We start from the raw sequence: 17,191 nt of genomic DNA, 5'->3' as shown, positions 1-17,191 counted from the left end.
TAAATTTACTTTATAGAAACGCTCCCGCTGCCGTTTGCAATACTATATTCGCGAGATACAAGTTTAATGAGAAGACACGAGGTATAAAAAAGCACGGTATAAACCTAACCTTAAATTAACTTTATAGAAACGCTCCCGCTGCCGTTTGCAATGCCATATTCGCGAGATACAAGTTTAATGAGAAGACACGAGGTATAAACGACAGTTTGCATCACTTTGTAACAGAGTTAAAATTGCTGTAGCGAGAAACTTTTAACTGCCGGGTCTTAGCTAACATTAAATAAACCCGTGGACATCGCAACATCACACAAGAGAGCGGCTCACGTGACGTGACTGAACGCAGCAGGAGTGATCACTTCCATGAATCAAACCTGTTCAAAAAACACATTACACAATTGATAAAGTAGGAAAAGAATATGAAACAAAGCACAGTATAAACCGTAACTTCAAATTAAGTTTATAGAAACGCTGCCGTTTGCAATACCATATTCGCCCCTGCGAAGCGCGGTGATTTTGCTATATATATTAAACTATTTCAACCATTGTATCATCTGCTTCTCGCAACTGAAAGAGGGCACCGTGGCAGAAGTTAGCCGACTTGCTCAACAACCACAAGCGTTACCTGGTAGGTAACCACCCATACAATCAGATTGTGAATCAGACTACGAATGCCTGCAATGTAATTACCCCGATCTACATGCTGTCAAATGAACGAACCACACGCCGTAGCACAACGTTAGGGGCTTCGCCTCTACGTCCGAGGATCGATTCCAGTAAGGGAGTGCAGTGACTGTGTACTCCTAATGAGCCCACAATTACGGCGAAACACGTGTTGCATACTATGCATCTTCAAAGCACGGTGTAAACAGTAAGTTTAAATTGAGTTTATAGAAACGCTCCCGCTGCCGTTTGCAATACCATATTAGATGAGTTTGTAACAGAGTTAAAATTGCTGGAGCGATAAATTTTTAACTGCCGGGTCATGTCGCGTGTTCTTGGGTAGGTACACCAAAAAATGTATACATTTATGCATGTAATGGGCAAACAAAAAATGTACTATACCCGAAAGCACTACAGTAGTACTCAATGTATCTTTACTTCTTAAATGTTAATGTTTTACTGTTTAATAATTTATACGCTTCTTATATGTTATTCAGATTCTTTTATCAAAATACCAGTAACAGCGCATTGCACGATAACGTGGAGTGAATATACTTGACATGACCATTCATAGTATTTATCCTCTTTCTCTGTACGTTTACCATTCGTTTGCTCAGAGGTTGATGACCTTGCTGCTTAATGAGCAGCTCTTCACCCTAGCGTCCCGCTGCTTCTCTTCTTTCGTCGGCATCTTTTCCCGTTAAAACTGATTTTTTTTAAAACTTAGTATGTTTTCTTTAATTTTTCAGTTAAGCTGGCACTTAAGTCTTCAATCTGCCTCAAGAATGATTAGCGGAGGTGGTAGACAATGAAAACGTCAGCCGTACGCATCCGCCACGCACGCACTGGTGCGCGCAGCTGTGAGTTGACTCTACAATAAAATAAAATAAAGATAAAAAGAGCAATAACTTGCAGCACCGCTATTCAATTACACTTGCCTAACGCCTCTCCTAAGGGGAAATACTGTGGGATCTGGGCATCCGTCAAAGCAGCAATCACAAGCCCGATTAGAAAGCGGGAAGCTGTGATTTGTCCTCTCCCTCCCATGTAACAATCGCAGCCCGTGTTGCAACGCACTATGTATGTATATGTATATATGTGTATGTGTGTGTATATGTATGTGTATATATATATATATATATATATATATATATATATATATATATTTGTTCATATGTGTGGGAAAGCGAATAGTAGACGTGACGTAGTATATGTGTACCAAATTTCAAGTCAATAGGTGAAACAGTTTGCGAGCTACAGGTGATTTAAAATCCTGGACAGACAAACGAATAGCCACGGTAGCGTATTATAGAAGAACATTTTACTGTTTAATAATTTATATTTATATGCAATGTGCTTCTTATATATTACTTCATATTCTCATATGATAATGATGTTAATGTTGTTTATATTGATTTCTATGTTATTGTAAGTGCCCTTTATTTGTGGAAAAATAAATTTGGCAATTACACTTATTTTATACATACATTTTATTTTTTTCTCTTGCACTCAGTGAGCGAATCCACTGGGTAATCAGCTATATATATATATATATATATATATATATATAGATAGATAGATAGATAGATAGATAGATAGATAGATAGATAGATAGATAGATAGATAGATAGATAGATAGATAGATAGATATGTATGTATGTGTATATATATATATATAGATAGATAGATATATGTGTATGTATGTAGATAGATATGTATGTATATGTATATATGTGTATATATATGTAGATATACAAATATGTATATGTATATATGTGTATATATATGTAGATATACAAATAAGTATATGTACAGTATATATGTGTATATATATGTAGATATACAAATATGTATATGTATATATGTGTCTGTATGTGTATATATATGTTGATATATGTATATATATGTGGATGTGTATATGTATATATATATATGTATATATGTTTATGTATATATATGTTTACATAACCTCTTTAACACACTACTTCTCCGCTGCGAAGCGCGGGTATTTTGCTAGTCTTGCGTAAAATGGTGTGTCCTCTTTAACTGAAATCAGTGTCTTCCACACTTAAATCAGAGGTGTAGACTTACTATGGATTCTAACAGCTGAACATCCAGAGCAGCAGACTCCTATGTGACAATCACACAATAGAAACAACAAGACACCTGTGGCGGATGTGTTACAGCCGAGCACGCTACGTACCAGTCACACGGGTATAAACCTTGCTGCCTATATACAGAACTGGTGAAATGACTCGGGTGTTGTTCCAAAAACCTTTCTAGCATTTCCAGTGCATTGATCCATTGCATGGCCACATCAATTACAAGTTTGTGTGTTGGTAAGTCTAATAAACATTTCTTCTGTTTAAGCACATGGCTAGCAGTACTGACATAGTGGAAAAAGTTTGCAACATGCCACACCTGGCGAAGCATGCAAGCAATTGTTGGAATTTTCATAGCAGCCTGCGATACAAAAGCAGATGACTTGACGTATCTTCATAATAATGGCATTATCAGTAACCATGGCTGGTTCTTTTTCCTTTATGTTCCATTCATTCAGTGCTGCTGTCAACAAGCATCAGCTCTAAGTCCTCATTTTAAAATGCTTCATTTTTGTCTGAGGACTGTGAGGACACATTTTTGACACTGATTAACGTGACTGCTACAAGTGAGCAACCAAAGATATGTGTAACTTGTAGAATTGCTTCATCTTTAATTTGACAAACTCAGGGTTATTTTAAATGACCAATAAATTTGGCTAAGAGTTTAGTTGAAGGGTGCCTACATGGAGATTCATAACATCAAACAAGTTGTTGAGTAACATTTATTATTTAAGAAGCAATATTTGATTATTTTATAAAATATTATTTGCAAAATGATATAAATATTTTAATAAGTGTATGCCATTGCTTACACTTGTTAGTTAAATTATGAATGACTGTAGTGCTGTGATTTTTTTTTTTTAAAGAGCAATGATATTCTGTTACACATCTTCCAAATGCTGATGTTAATTTATCATTACTAAGCATTTCTTCTTAAATGTCATTCCATGCTTAATGCATATGTTATTAAGTCACTATGTAGATATCCTTAAAATAAAGTGTTATTGAAATTTGTCACATTATATTAATGTTTTCTATACATGGTTACATAATTTCTAAAAAAGCCAGCATTTCAAATATATCAGTGTGTGCTAATTAATTCAAGATAAAATCAACAGCAAATCGAATCAGGGCACTGTGAATGAAAATCAAATCAAATTGGGACATTAGTGCTAATATGCAGCCCTGTAAATCAATATAGAAATTAATGAAAATTTGGTCCTTGTTATGTTCACCAGCAACTGTTATTTAGCCCAGTGTAGGTAAGTGTGCCTTTGAAAGATTGGTTCCTGGTTTGTGGCCATCATTGCTGGATTACGCATAGTTTTATTAAGACTTTGTAGTGATTAAAGCAAGTTGAGAACATTTTTCAAAATATATTTGGTAGATATTGTAAAATAGTTTAAACATGATATGCCTAGTATAAAGCATTGTTTTCAGGAATCAGTAGATCTTATTCTGAGACTGACCTATAGCCTGGAATATAATTCTTTAAGACTTTTTTTTCTTACTAGTAAACTGTGAATTTTTTCATTGATTCACAAACTCCACAATGACACGGCTGTTCCTGTTTTACTTTTTGCTTTTAAATGTAAAATGTGTTTTTTTTTTTTGCTATTTATTAACATTATCAAAAGTATGTGCTGTATTATATTTTGATATTTAATTGTAAAGAATGCCACAAATTAAAAACCTCTGTAACACAGTAGAAAAATGAATCCTACAATTTCAATAAGCCTTTAGATTTTATAACTAGACTAGCAAAATACCCGCGCTTCGCAGCGGAGAAGTAATGTGTTAAAGAGGTTATGAAAAAAAAGGAAACATTTTAAAAATAACGTAACATGATTGTCAATGTAATTGTGTTGTCATTGTTATGAGTGTTGCTGTCTTTTATATATATAATATGCACACACACACACATAAACATATATATACATAAACATATATATATACATATCTACATATACACATATCTACATATACATACGTATATACACATCCACATAAACATATATATACATATACAAATTTACATATCTACATATATATATATATAGACATAGATATATACATACATACATTCACATATATATATATATATATATATATATACTGTATATATACATATCTACTTATTGGCTCCTGTATTTAGGATATGGCAGGTTGGATAATGGATGGATGGACATTTGTATGCATAGCCCTATTTGCCCATTTTCGTTTTTTTTCTTTCTTCAGTAATATTTCAGCAAACCCGGAGCTTGTCAGTTCAAATCCTGGTACTGACACCACTGTGTGACCCTGAGGAAGTCACTTCACCTGCCTGTGCTGCAAAAAACAAAAGTAATGTAACAAATTGTACTTCAGATGTTGTAAGTTGGTGGAATAAAGGCATAAGTCAAATAGATAAATATGTATTATACACATAGGAAGTATTCATTTATTTTCAGTTAAGTCATCTGCAGCAAACTTTTATAAATGAGGGTTTCTCCTTTTTAGATAGTGCAAACTGTTTCTTTTTCATTGACGTTTTCTCTTGGAGAGCTTTTTTCATTTCATTGAAAATGAAAGCAGCAGCTGCCAAAATATGTAGCTTTCTTATTAATTTTTCAACATTGTGTAAAATAAATGTATAAAGTAACATAAAAGGTTTAAATACTGGTTATTCTTTTACACTAAAATATTACTACACAGATACAAAAAAAGTAAAATGGATATGTTCTTTTTCTTTAAGGAGATTAAATATTACTGAAGAAAGAAAAAAAAAATTAAACAGCCAAATGGGGCTATGCATATGAACTTAAAAGGTTTAAATAAAACAGAAATATATATTTTATTTTTACTTGGTTAACTTGTGGAGGGTGTATCCTGTAGCAAAGCCCTAACTGTTTTCGTGAAAGCCCGTTTCAGTCAATAAGTCTTATGTGTGTGTTTATGTATGTGTGTATATATATGTAGATATGTGTATATGTAGATATGTATATATATGTATATGTATATAAATGTTTATGTGTGTGTGTATATTATTTATATAATATATATATATATATATATATAAAAGACAGCAACACTTATAACAATGACAACACAATTACATTGACAATCATGTTACGTTATTTTTAAAATGTTTCCTTTTTTTTCATAACCTCTTTAACACAGTACTTCTCTGCTGCGAAGCGCGGGTATTTTGCTAGTATATATATATACATACATATACACACATACATGCAGTTTCAATAACATAGAAATCAATATAAATATTAACATCATTATCATATGAGAATATGAAGTAATATATAAGAAGCACATTTCATATAAATATAAATTATTAAACAGTAAAATCTTCTTCTGTAATTTGCTACCGTGGCAATTTGTGTGTCTGTCCAGGATTTTAAATCACCTGTAGCTCGCAAACCGTTTCACCTATTGACTTGAAATCTGGTACACATATAGTACGTCACGTCTACTATCCGCTTTATGGGTGATGATTGTATTACTCTTTTTATGTTTATTTTATTTTATTGTAGAATCAACTCCTATCTGCGCACACCAGGGCGGCCGTGGGCGGATGCGTATGGTGTATTCACTCCATGTTATCGTGCATTGCGCTGTCACTGGTATTTTGATAAAAGAATTTGAACAACATATAAAAAGCGTATAAATTATTAAACAGTAAAACATTAACATTTAAGAAGTAAAGTTAGATTAAGTACTACTGCAGTGCCCTCGGGTATACCTCATTTTTTGTTTGTCCATTACATGCTTAAATGTATACATTTTTTGGTGTACCTACCCGAGAACACGCGACATATAACCGAGCGTGGGAGAAGCATGGATTTTAAACACGCGTTGAGTTCATCTGCTGGTCTCCCTCGTGGAATAACTGGTAATGTTTGAATAAAATGTACAGCGAGTAAAACGACATTACCTCCTATTTTTTTTTTTACGATCTCGGAGATGTTGCTTTTTTCGGTTCAAGGCTTCATAAGCTCTTTTATGTTGTATGGTGTACTTATCCCAAACCATCATCTTTGAATGTTGCAAGACTTTCGCCTTGTATGTAGATCGGGGTAATTACATTCATTGCATTCCTAGTCTGAATCACAATCTGATTGTATGGGTGGTTACCTGGCACTGCAGGGTTGCCACCCGTCCTTTAAAATATGGAATCGTGCCGCATTTGAGAATGAAATTGCGCGTCCCGTTTTGAATCAATACTGGACGGGATTTCTCCCGTATTTTTTTTATCATTTTTTTTAAAGCAGCGTCTCATGCAAATCATCCCACACGCATTTTATGAAGATGCCTCCTTTCCTACTTTTGATTGGGTAATACTTGATGTCATCGTTAGTTTGATTGGTCTTTTTAACTGTCCAGTGAGGAGGGCGTGTCTTTTAAGTAGAGTCTGGAAAGTGTTGGCACTGAGATGTGGCGTCAGCGCCAGAGTTGAAGCCCCTAATGTTGCGGTCAGCAAGTCGGCTAACATCCGCCATGTGCCGTCTTTCAGTTGTGAGAAGCAGATCATAGAATGGTTGAAACTGTTGCCCCTAACGTTGCGCCACGGCGTGTGGTTCGTTTATACCTCGTGTGTTCTCATTAAACTTTTATGTCGCGAATATGTTATTGCAATCCGCAGCGGGAGCGTTTCTATAAACTTAATTTAAACTTACGTTTTACACCGTGCTTTGTTTCCCTTATGAACATGCTTGTATGCTTAACTCGCTCCGTTCTCAATTGTTTAATTAATTTTTTGCTCTTCGCTGTTTGCGGCTGTTCCTCCATTTCCCCCTACTTCGTTCTTTTATCTCGCGAATATGTTATTGCAATCCTTAACGGGAGCGTTTCAATAAACTGATTGAAAATAGTTTTGCATTTACCTTGTTAGTAAAAGGCGAGCTTTTAAGCCTGAGAAATCACCGCGTAAATGCACACGTTTAATTGGACATGTGTTAATATGTATGGTTACACAGTATTAAAAGACAGTGAACAACGTCAGTTACCTTTGTTCCCGCGTTTGATAAAAGGTGAGCTTTTAAGCCTGAGAAATCACCCCGTAAATGCACACGTTTAATTGCACGTGTTAATATGTATGCTTACACAGTATTAAAAGACAGTCGAAAATTAACGTCATTTACCTTCGTTCCCGCGTGTGACTCGTGCTGTAAATGTCTTCCTTGTTTTTAGTTCACGTGATTACGTAGGAGGCGTGATGACGCGATACGTGACTCCGCCTCCTCCATTACAGTGTATGGACAAAAAATATGTTCCAGTTATGACCATTACGCTTTGAATTTCGAAATGAAACCTGCCTAACTTTTGTAAGTAAGCTGTAAGGAATGAGCCTGCCAAATTTCAGCCTTCCACCTACACGGGAAGTTGGAGAATTAGTGATGAGTGAGTCAGTGAGTCAGTCAGTCAGTCAGTGAGGGCTTTGCCTTTTATTATTATAGATGATCTTAGTCAGACAGTAGCAAAGAAAGATTAACAGTGACTTTTCACCCAGACTTCTGTGGTGGTGCTTGTTTCCTCCATAGTCAGTTTAGGAAATATGCTGGGCTCTTTAAAGGAATGCTTATTGGTTGCTTGTTATGTGTTGCCTCACTAGTAAGTGGAGTTAGAGATGAATTGACAAAATCCCAACAAGCAACTCCAGGTCCAGTCCTTTATGTATCTCTTAATTCTCTAATGCTCATGCTTTCTACAAGCTAAACCTATACAGGAGTGCTACTTGGTTTACTTGACATTTGCAAGCATCATTTTAAAAACAAAGTAGCTTGTGTGCACTTGCATATGACTAGATTTGAATGGTAGATTGACCTGACAATTTTGATCAGCACCTGTTTTATGTGATTAATATCATAGAATTCTCTGTTGACAAAAATGTCTGGCTCTCCCATTTGTCAAAACATTATCAACTTAAAAAAATATCAGCCATCTCACATTAATAGTGATAAAGTGTGAATGATAAAGTAAATAATTAACTTATTCGTTAACTATATTATCTGATTTTTTTTTTATTACAGGGTGATTTTACCTGGAACAGCATGTCTGGACGAAATGTGAGATTGAAGCCAGTTCCCATCCAGAGCCTCTCTGAACTAGAAAGAGTAAGGCTGCAGGATGTTGCTTTTAATCGGCTCCAGCAGGACTATGATTTAGGCTGCCAGATAACAATCCCTAAAGGTAATGTAGGCCTGGCACAAAACACAAAGAAATACTGATGTGGAAAAGTCTTTGAACTACTTACATAATATATATTTTTATTGTTACTGTTATTATTATTATTTAGAGGGAGCCTTTCTCAGCATTTAAAATATTTCATGTTTGTATCAATTAATCAGAAAAAAAAAACCAAAAAAAAAAACTTTGCAGCCATTGAATAAGTAATATTATTAAGGGTCAGCTACAGCAAGGGTATGTTTTTAAAACTGTGCAGAAAGAAGTACAAAGAAAATGATATTTCCTGTTGTAGGAAAATATTTAAGGATTTTTCTGTGAAAGTTTCTGAATTACTTCCAAAATACAACCTTACAAATTAAACAGTTAATATAAAGTTGGTGACACTTGATGTTGGCAATATTTTTGAGAAGATAATATCAGATCTTGATCACTTATTATCTGTTATTACTATATTCCCATAATAACCAGATGTATCAGAAGCACAATGTAACTAAATAAATATTTTTCTGTATACGATATTTGTATTTTTTACCAGAGGCTAATATTATTAGTTTACTTAAGCTGCTTACTATTGATCATGCTATATACAGTTCTTGGTGGTAATGGTATCAAAGAGATTGCAGCAGAACTATGTATTAAAGGACATCACAAATAGCAGTATATGGTAGTGTTACAAAGGCGATTTAAAGTTGACTCATTCAAAGCTGAAAACTGCATGAAAGCCTAAAATTAATCCTACATCAGTATTCAGTGGTTTTGAATAAATGTCTGAAAAAAAAAATTAGTTTTACTTACTCCATAAAAAAATCACACTTCAATCACACTTCATTCTGTTCATTCATGGCTTGGCTTAATCAGTTAATCTCCAGTGCTTTTTTTGTCCTTTTTTTAATTTCCTTTTTTTAAGGGGCATTTAACACTAATTGTTGATTGGTATTGTGAACTTAATGACAATATGCAGGAGAACAACAGTCTTCAGAAAAATGCATGGCTAGTCTAATCAGTTCATCTCAAATTTATTGTCATATGTGACACACCCAAAGCAGTCGACAATATTGCACAATATTTTTCACCCTTTGTAACTTCTCTCATCTCACCAAACGGACCCCATTCCCCTTGCTGTTCTAATTGCAGTTGATTCATAAAGGGCACTTTAAATTCTGTCTGTGGGTTGTCAAAAAACTTAAAAAGTTAAAACTGGATCCCGAAGCCTGAAGGGTTTAGAAACACTGCTCTAAGAAACATCTCATAATACAGCAAGGTAACTAAATTGTTATCTTATAGTTGATGATGAAAAAAGCAACATTTGTTTTGTTATACCTTTTTGTGAAAGTGTTTATTGGATATTTGGACTTCAGTCTTCACACAATATACACTTCACGTCAGCATTTTGTCATTATTACTATAACATGAAAAACGTTTCTGTTTTAGTTATTTGTTCAACATTTCTTGCCTCGCATTTCCTGTCATCCTACATTTACCCAGGTTGTTGTAGACACTGGACACACTTGAAATGTATGTATTCCAAATAATGATATACTATTTACCCAATACAATCCTGGACACCTCACTCCCAGATCCTGAGACTTAAGCTGTGAGAATTTTGTCTCCGACTTCAGCTGCCTCGGTGGGGGATGGAATAGCAGGCTGCCTGCTGCCAGTACTGATCGACACATTTACAAAATGAAGACTTTGATAAGGAGGTGTGAAGGAATTTAAGGTGTCTCTGCATTACGATTTTTTTATTAGGCTTCAGCGATTCTAGTGTTAAATGGTCATTTGGGCCATGGTGTGACAGGAAAAAGCATTAAAAAGTATAATATTAGATGGAATTGGAGTGTCAAAGGTGTGCTTTTTTAGTGATAGTGATTGTAATATATTTTAATATTATGAGTAATTTAAGGGGCTTTTTCTTTTTGCCTTTGCCCTTGTTTAATAAAGTGCACATTTAATTCAGGCACATCTTTGCCCCTCAGTATTTCCTGTGCTTCTTCTTAATTCTAGTATGGATCTTTGCAGCAACATATTCAGTTAATAGAAAACTACAAATGGAACAACCTGCAAGATATCTGCAATACCAAGGCCCAAGATTTATATAATGATGGTGATGTCATACTACTAATAGTTCACCATACTTTTCCAAACGTGTGCCCATTCTGTCCCTCCTTGCAGTTACTTCTTTAATCTTGATTTGATTTGTTTCACCTTTTGCTTCTTGTCCACTCTTCTAATTCTTTGCTATTTGTGACTTCTTGGTTCTCAACCTGACCCACCTCACCTCACCTTTTACTTCTGCCTAATTTCAGCTTAGTATGGTTTGGTTTTCCTCTGTTCGTTGTCTGTAGGTCCTAGTCAGCCATCTATATATTCTCATCACACGTTTGTTCAGTTGTATGATGTCCAGTTTAAGAGACAGGATAACATACAGCAAATTAGTAAGATTAATATTTTTTGAAAACAGTGGGTAAAGATAGTAAGCTTTTGGAACATCATCCTAGTATAAAATTAGAACATACAGTACATATATATATATATATATATATATATATATATATATATGTATATATATATATGTATATATATGCAGTCATATGAAAAAGTTTGGGAACCCCTCTTAATTCTTTGGATTTTTGTTTATCATTGGCTGAGCTTTCAGTAGCAGAAAATAGCAACTTTCTTTTAATATATGACATGCCTTATGGAAACAATAGTATTTCAGCAGTGACATTAAGTTTATTGGATTAACAGAAAATATGCAATATGCATCATAACAAAATTAGACAGGTGCTAAAATTTGGGCACCCCAACAAAGATATTACATCAAAACTTAGTTGAGCCTCCTTTTGCAAATATAACAGCCTCTAGACGCCTCCTATAGCCTTTGATGAGTGTCTGGATTCTGGATGGAGGTATTTTTGACCATTCTTCCATACAAAATCAGTTAAATTTGATGGCTGCCAAGCATGGACAGCCTGCTTCAAATCATCCCATAGATTTTCAATTATATTCAAGTCAGGGGACTGTGACCATTCCAGAACATTGTACTTCTCCCTCTGCATGAATGCCTTTGTAGACTTCGAACTGTGTTTTGGGTCATTGTCTTGTTGGAATATCCAACCCCTGCTTAACTTCAACTTTGTGACTGATGCTTGAACATTATCCTGAAGAATGTGTTGATATTGGGTTGAATTCATCTGACCCTCAACATTGACAAGGGCCCCAGTCTCTGAACTAGCCACACAGCTCCACAGCATGATGGAACCTCCACCAAATTTGACAGTAGGTAGCAGGTGTTTTTCTTGGAATGTGGTGTTCTTCTTCCGCCATGCAAAGCGATTTTTGTTATGACCAAATAACTCCATTTTTGTCTCATCAGTCCAAAGCACTTTGTTCCAAAATGAATCTGGCTTGTCTAAATAAGCATTTGTATATAACAAGTGGCTCTGTTTGTGGCGTGAGTGCAGAAAGGGCTTCTTTCTCATCACCCTGCCATACAGATGTTCTTTGTGCAAATTGTGCTGAATTGTAGAACGATGTACAGATACAGCATCTGCAGCAAGATGTTCTTGCAGGTCTTTGGAGGTGATCTGTGGGTTGTATGTAACCATTCTCACAATCCTGTGCATATGCCGCTCCAGTATTTGACCTGGGTTTAACAGCAACTGTGCCTGTGGCCTTCCATTTCCTCATTACATTACTTACAGTTGAAACTGACAGTTTAAACCTCTGAGATAGCTTTTTGTAGCCTTCCCCTAAACCATGATACTGAACAATATTTGTTTTCAGATCTTTTGAGAGTTGCTTTGAGGATCCCATGCTGTCACTCTTCAGAGGAGTGTCAAAGGGAAACACAACTTGCAATTGACCACCTTAAATATCTTTTCTCATGATTGGACACACCTGTCTATGAAGTTCAAGGCTTAACAAACTAATCCAACCAAGTTGGTGTTGAAAGTAATCAGTATTGAGCAGTTACATGCATTCAGATCAGCAAAATTACAAGGGGAAGCAAATTTTTGCACAGCCAGTTTTTCACATTTGATTTAATTTCATACAACTAAATACTGCTTCACTAAAAATCTTTGTTCGGAAAACATCCCAGAACTCAGATGTTCCTAGGAAATGAAATACAAACCACTGTTATCTTTTTTGTTGAAAGTAGAGTAAATTATTATGCAGGCTGATAAAAACCCAAACTTTGGTTTATGACTGTATATTGTCATAGGAAAATTAGAGGTATACTTATTATAAGGTCAGGGGATATAAAAGTGGACAAGAGGGTGTCAAAGAACATTATTATTAGATGTTTAATTTTAATATCACAAACATGTTTTTCATTTTAGTCCTACTGATTATTATGTGTGTCTTAAATATTCTTTAGTTTTAATTATTTTGTTGGGAGAGGGATAGATGGTAATGGCAATTTATTAGGCTGTACTCTGTTTAACTGGCTCTCAGTGCAAATTTGAACATATGTTACAAAATTTTTATATAGTGTCAGCACACACTATACAGGCAATATGCCTACATAACATCCTGGGAATTCAGTAATGCGTTCTTAGTTTTTTAGTTTGAGTAATCCCATAATTTCTTATTAGGTCTTTCTTTTAAAGGTAAGGGCAAGCGTAAGCCTGACAGCCATGCCTTGACAGTCAGTAGACCTGTAACTGTTCCAGCAGGCCCTGAGTCATTAAAGCACAAATTTTGTTTATTTTTTTTTTAATATAATGATTTCATTTGCCTTAAATAATTGCTATAAAGATCAGCCCTACCTATACTCTTTCTCTCATTTCACAGTTACAGGCAGCAAAAATCAGACTTAACATTTTTGTGAAAAGGATTCTGAGGTCTGCATCATGTGATTTGTTTTCTGGAAAAAAAGTATGAGTTTGTTCTAGTGACAATTATTTTTATTTCTGAAAATATTGCATTATGACAAATAGTATTAAACTACAAAATTGGAAAAACTTTAGGCACTAAATAACATTATTTTTGTCAATACAAGTACAAAACTGCAAAGTCAGTCAGTCATTTTCCAACCTGCTATATCCTAACACAGAGTCACGGGGGTCTGCTGGAGCCAATCCCAGCCAGCACAGAATGCAAGGCAGGAACAAATCCCGGGCAGGGCGCCAGCCCACCGCAGAAAACTGAAAAGTAGAAAATTTAAAAATTAATGTGTGCAACATAAATCTATATAATGTACAGCAATTTTATGATAATAGAAGATTGTGTTTTTAGATATTCCATAACTCAGAGGGGACTATTTAGTTCATCAACCTTGTGTGTAGTTACTAGCTAAGTTGTCTAAATAGCTGATCCAGTGGTCGCCAGGAATACTTTACCCAAACAGAATACTTACCTGTGTTTTTTGTAACAATGTCTGAGAAAAAAACTGTTAATGTTATATTTTCATGGAGAATGAAGATAACATTTCTGATATAATTGGCTTCAATATTCTGCTAATTACATTAAAAAAAATCATATATCTGGACAACAAGCAGATAATACCATCTTATAGAGCTGGCATTGCACCACTCATTGATGACTAAGAAATACCCGATCAGTCACCCAGTTCACGTTGAAAGGCTCCTGGAGCTAAAAACCTGAGGGTGGACAGAACTTTCAAAGGAGCAGGTTGTATCCAGCAGAGGGTGCTTTTTCTCTCCTGGGATGCGTTTCTTGATGCAAAACAGACTATAACCAATAATATCTCTTTTGTAACCATGGCGGAAATAATTACAAGGGAGAGACATGGTACAAAAAGAGATATATGTATTTAACTAGCTTTAAAAGATAACATTCATTCCCAATAATACAGTGTATGATCAGCTATATATATATATATATTCAGGCCGGAGAGAAGCCAAGGGACATCACAGCCAAGTGGGGGAATGCTGACAACTAGATGTGCCATCCAGCGGGAATGTCATCGTCCTGGATCCTTATCATTATAAACACTCACATATTTATATATTCATAGAATTCTTGTCAGATATGGGCAACTACCAGATTATATTTCACAGATTATATTGGCACAAAATAACCTTCTCGCTACACAGGTAGAGTACAATTACTCCATGTCTGCATTTGTAAACCCGGCTCCAGTTCAGCACGAAGCTCTATGAGGAAAGCTCTTGGAAATCTAAATTGACTTAGAAGCCAGTCATCATAATGGGACAAAAAATCAGTATGATCTCTAAGTATGCACTCTCTTCTAATTCTTCCATTTGTGATGTCTTCTAACAACCCTAAAGCAGCCATGGTAGTTGGAATAGTTTGCTATTCCGTTTACGGTTATATTGTTACAGAATGATTACAATCAAGTGCCGTAAATTTGTAAGCGATATGCAGTTAATTTTGGTGTGTTTGATAAAACCTGCTTCCTGGATGCAAATCTAAAAAAGAAGAAGAAATGACACAGAAACATTAGAATTGTGTTGATGTTGGATGCCGCCCATTTACAATACTGAGCAGAAATGTGCGCACACATGGTCTAAGGCTGCCATTAAAATTTGCGTAGCTTTACGCCAAGTTTATTTTTTACGCATCTCGATGTGAGCACGGAAAAGGGTGTATGCAACATTTCATACATGAGGCCCCTGGTATCCTTTTCGCAGATGGTTCCTGCCTAGCACTCAGTGCATCTAGTTCTAATACTAGAGCTTGAAACACTGTATGAAGTCACACAGGATAAGAAATGGATAGATGAATATTAAAGTTGTTTTACAGGCATTTAATTAGGAAAGACATGGATCGGTACGTTGAGACAGATGGATCTATTAGACATTCCCAGTGTTCTTTACTGGGTTGTTGTTAGAATGGAAAAAAGTAATATCAAAAGTGATTTCTCATTTGGGGTATCTTGTCTGTTAGGATGGCAAATGAAGTAATGTTAGAAGCAAAACTCCAAATTAATAATCAGAAAAACTGTAATGTCAAAGAAATCCCCTCTCCCGGCTCATGCAAAGTAACAGAAAGCAGGTCTGATACTGATTAGCTGAATAAGTCATACTCCTGGGCTGTTTAGCCACTGCTAATTCAAGCATAAGTTCCTTAGTTCTTAATTTAAATAGTTCTGTAATTTAAATAGGACAGCAGTCTGTCCTGTTTTCCAAACATTATCTTTTCTTGTATTAAGGCCATCAAAATACATTGTGTAATTTTTATGGCCACTAAAAGCTTATGTTTTTGATGCTCGACAGGCAGAATGAATGAGATTGTAGGTGTATGGCATGTCTTGTTCTTTTCATCAGCATGTTTTTCTGGTCTTTTAGTGTCAAATATTTGTGTTAAGTCAATTTGTCTGCCATAACCTTTCCTTGAGCAGATGCTATATTACGAGTTGTATATTTTGGTACCTTTGTTTTATAGGTGGATGTCTCCTATAAAAAGTACCTCATCTGTTACTCTATTGACCTTGTGCAGTGACAGTTTGTCTTAGACATTGCTGTATTTAAATTTTTCAATAAACTCATGACATTGTTTTAATCTTGCTAGTCTGTCTGCACCCAATTACTATGTATAGTTAAAACCCACTTTTCCCTGTTCTATGCTTAATTAACACACACCCATACATGATCTGTTAGTAGTTTCCTGCCTATTTCAACTTGCTTTGTCCATAGAGTGAAGTGTGGGAAAGTTGTGAAAGGCAGTTGTACCAAATAAAGGAGACTGTCAGTTGTTAGAATGTGACAGATTAGATTAACTTCTGGGACTGGCCAGGGGAAGGCACAAACAGACAGGGTCCTGGAAAATGTAAAGAATGTGCTGAAACTAAAAACGTTGAAAATGAATGGAGAACACTACAGCCAACTCTTAGTCAAAACATCACGCAGAAGAGCCATTGTTTGAACTTCTCTGGCACCTGAATGAAATCTGAGTATACAATTTTAAATGTGGACAATTTTCTGAATAATCAAAGCACCATAATGGATACAGGTCATTTTAATGAAAGAATTCTGCTCAATATATTTGTTCTGCTAAATTGACATCTTATTTATATACAGTATACACTTTATTATATTTAATGATGCGAATAACATAATATTTGTGGTATAATTAATATGTTTTGTCATACATTATTTTCCTTCAAATAAGTTATTTTCACAATTTGTTGTTTAATATTAGTAAATCTTTTCATATATAAGTAAAATGTAATGAATTCTTGGCATCCTTACAGAAAGAGGGTAGCATAATAATTAATCTAAGTATAATTTTGATTATTTCTGCATGAATATTTAAATATA

The 17,191-nt window shown here is 35.0% G+C and overlaps 1 protein-coding gene across 4 annotated transcripts in view; it reads left to right on the top strand.

Annotated features, from left to right (window-relative positions):
• Nucleotides 1–17,191, top strand: part of LOC114650899 (rho GTPase-activating protein 6) — a 611,037-nt gene that overhangs the window by 523,760 nt on the left and 70,086 nt on the right. For all 4 annotated transcript variants that reach the window (XM_051926806.1, XM_051926807.1, XM_028800818.2 and 1 more), the window contains one exon: nt 8,786–8,945. In XM_051926806.1, the coding sequence (XP_051782766.1) occupies nt 8,786–8,945 (160 nt within the window). The remainder of the gene's footprint in view (nt 1–8,785; nt 8,946–17,191) is intronic.

This window comes from Erpetoichthys calabaricus, chromosome 4 (genome assembly GCF_900747795.2).
Source record: "Erpetoichthys calabaricus chromosome 4, fErpCal1.3, whole genome shotgun sequence".
NCBI lineage: Eukaryota > Metazoa > Chordata > Cladistia > Polypteriformes > Polypteridae > Erpetoichthys > Erpetoichthys calabaricus.
The sequence above is the reverse complement of the archived record's forward strand: the minus strand, read 5'-3'. Positions and strand labels throughout refer to the sequence as shown.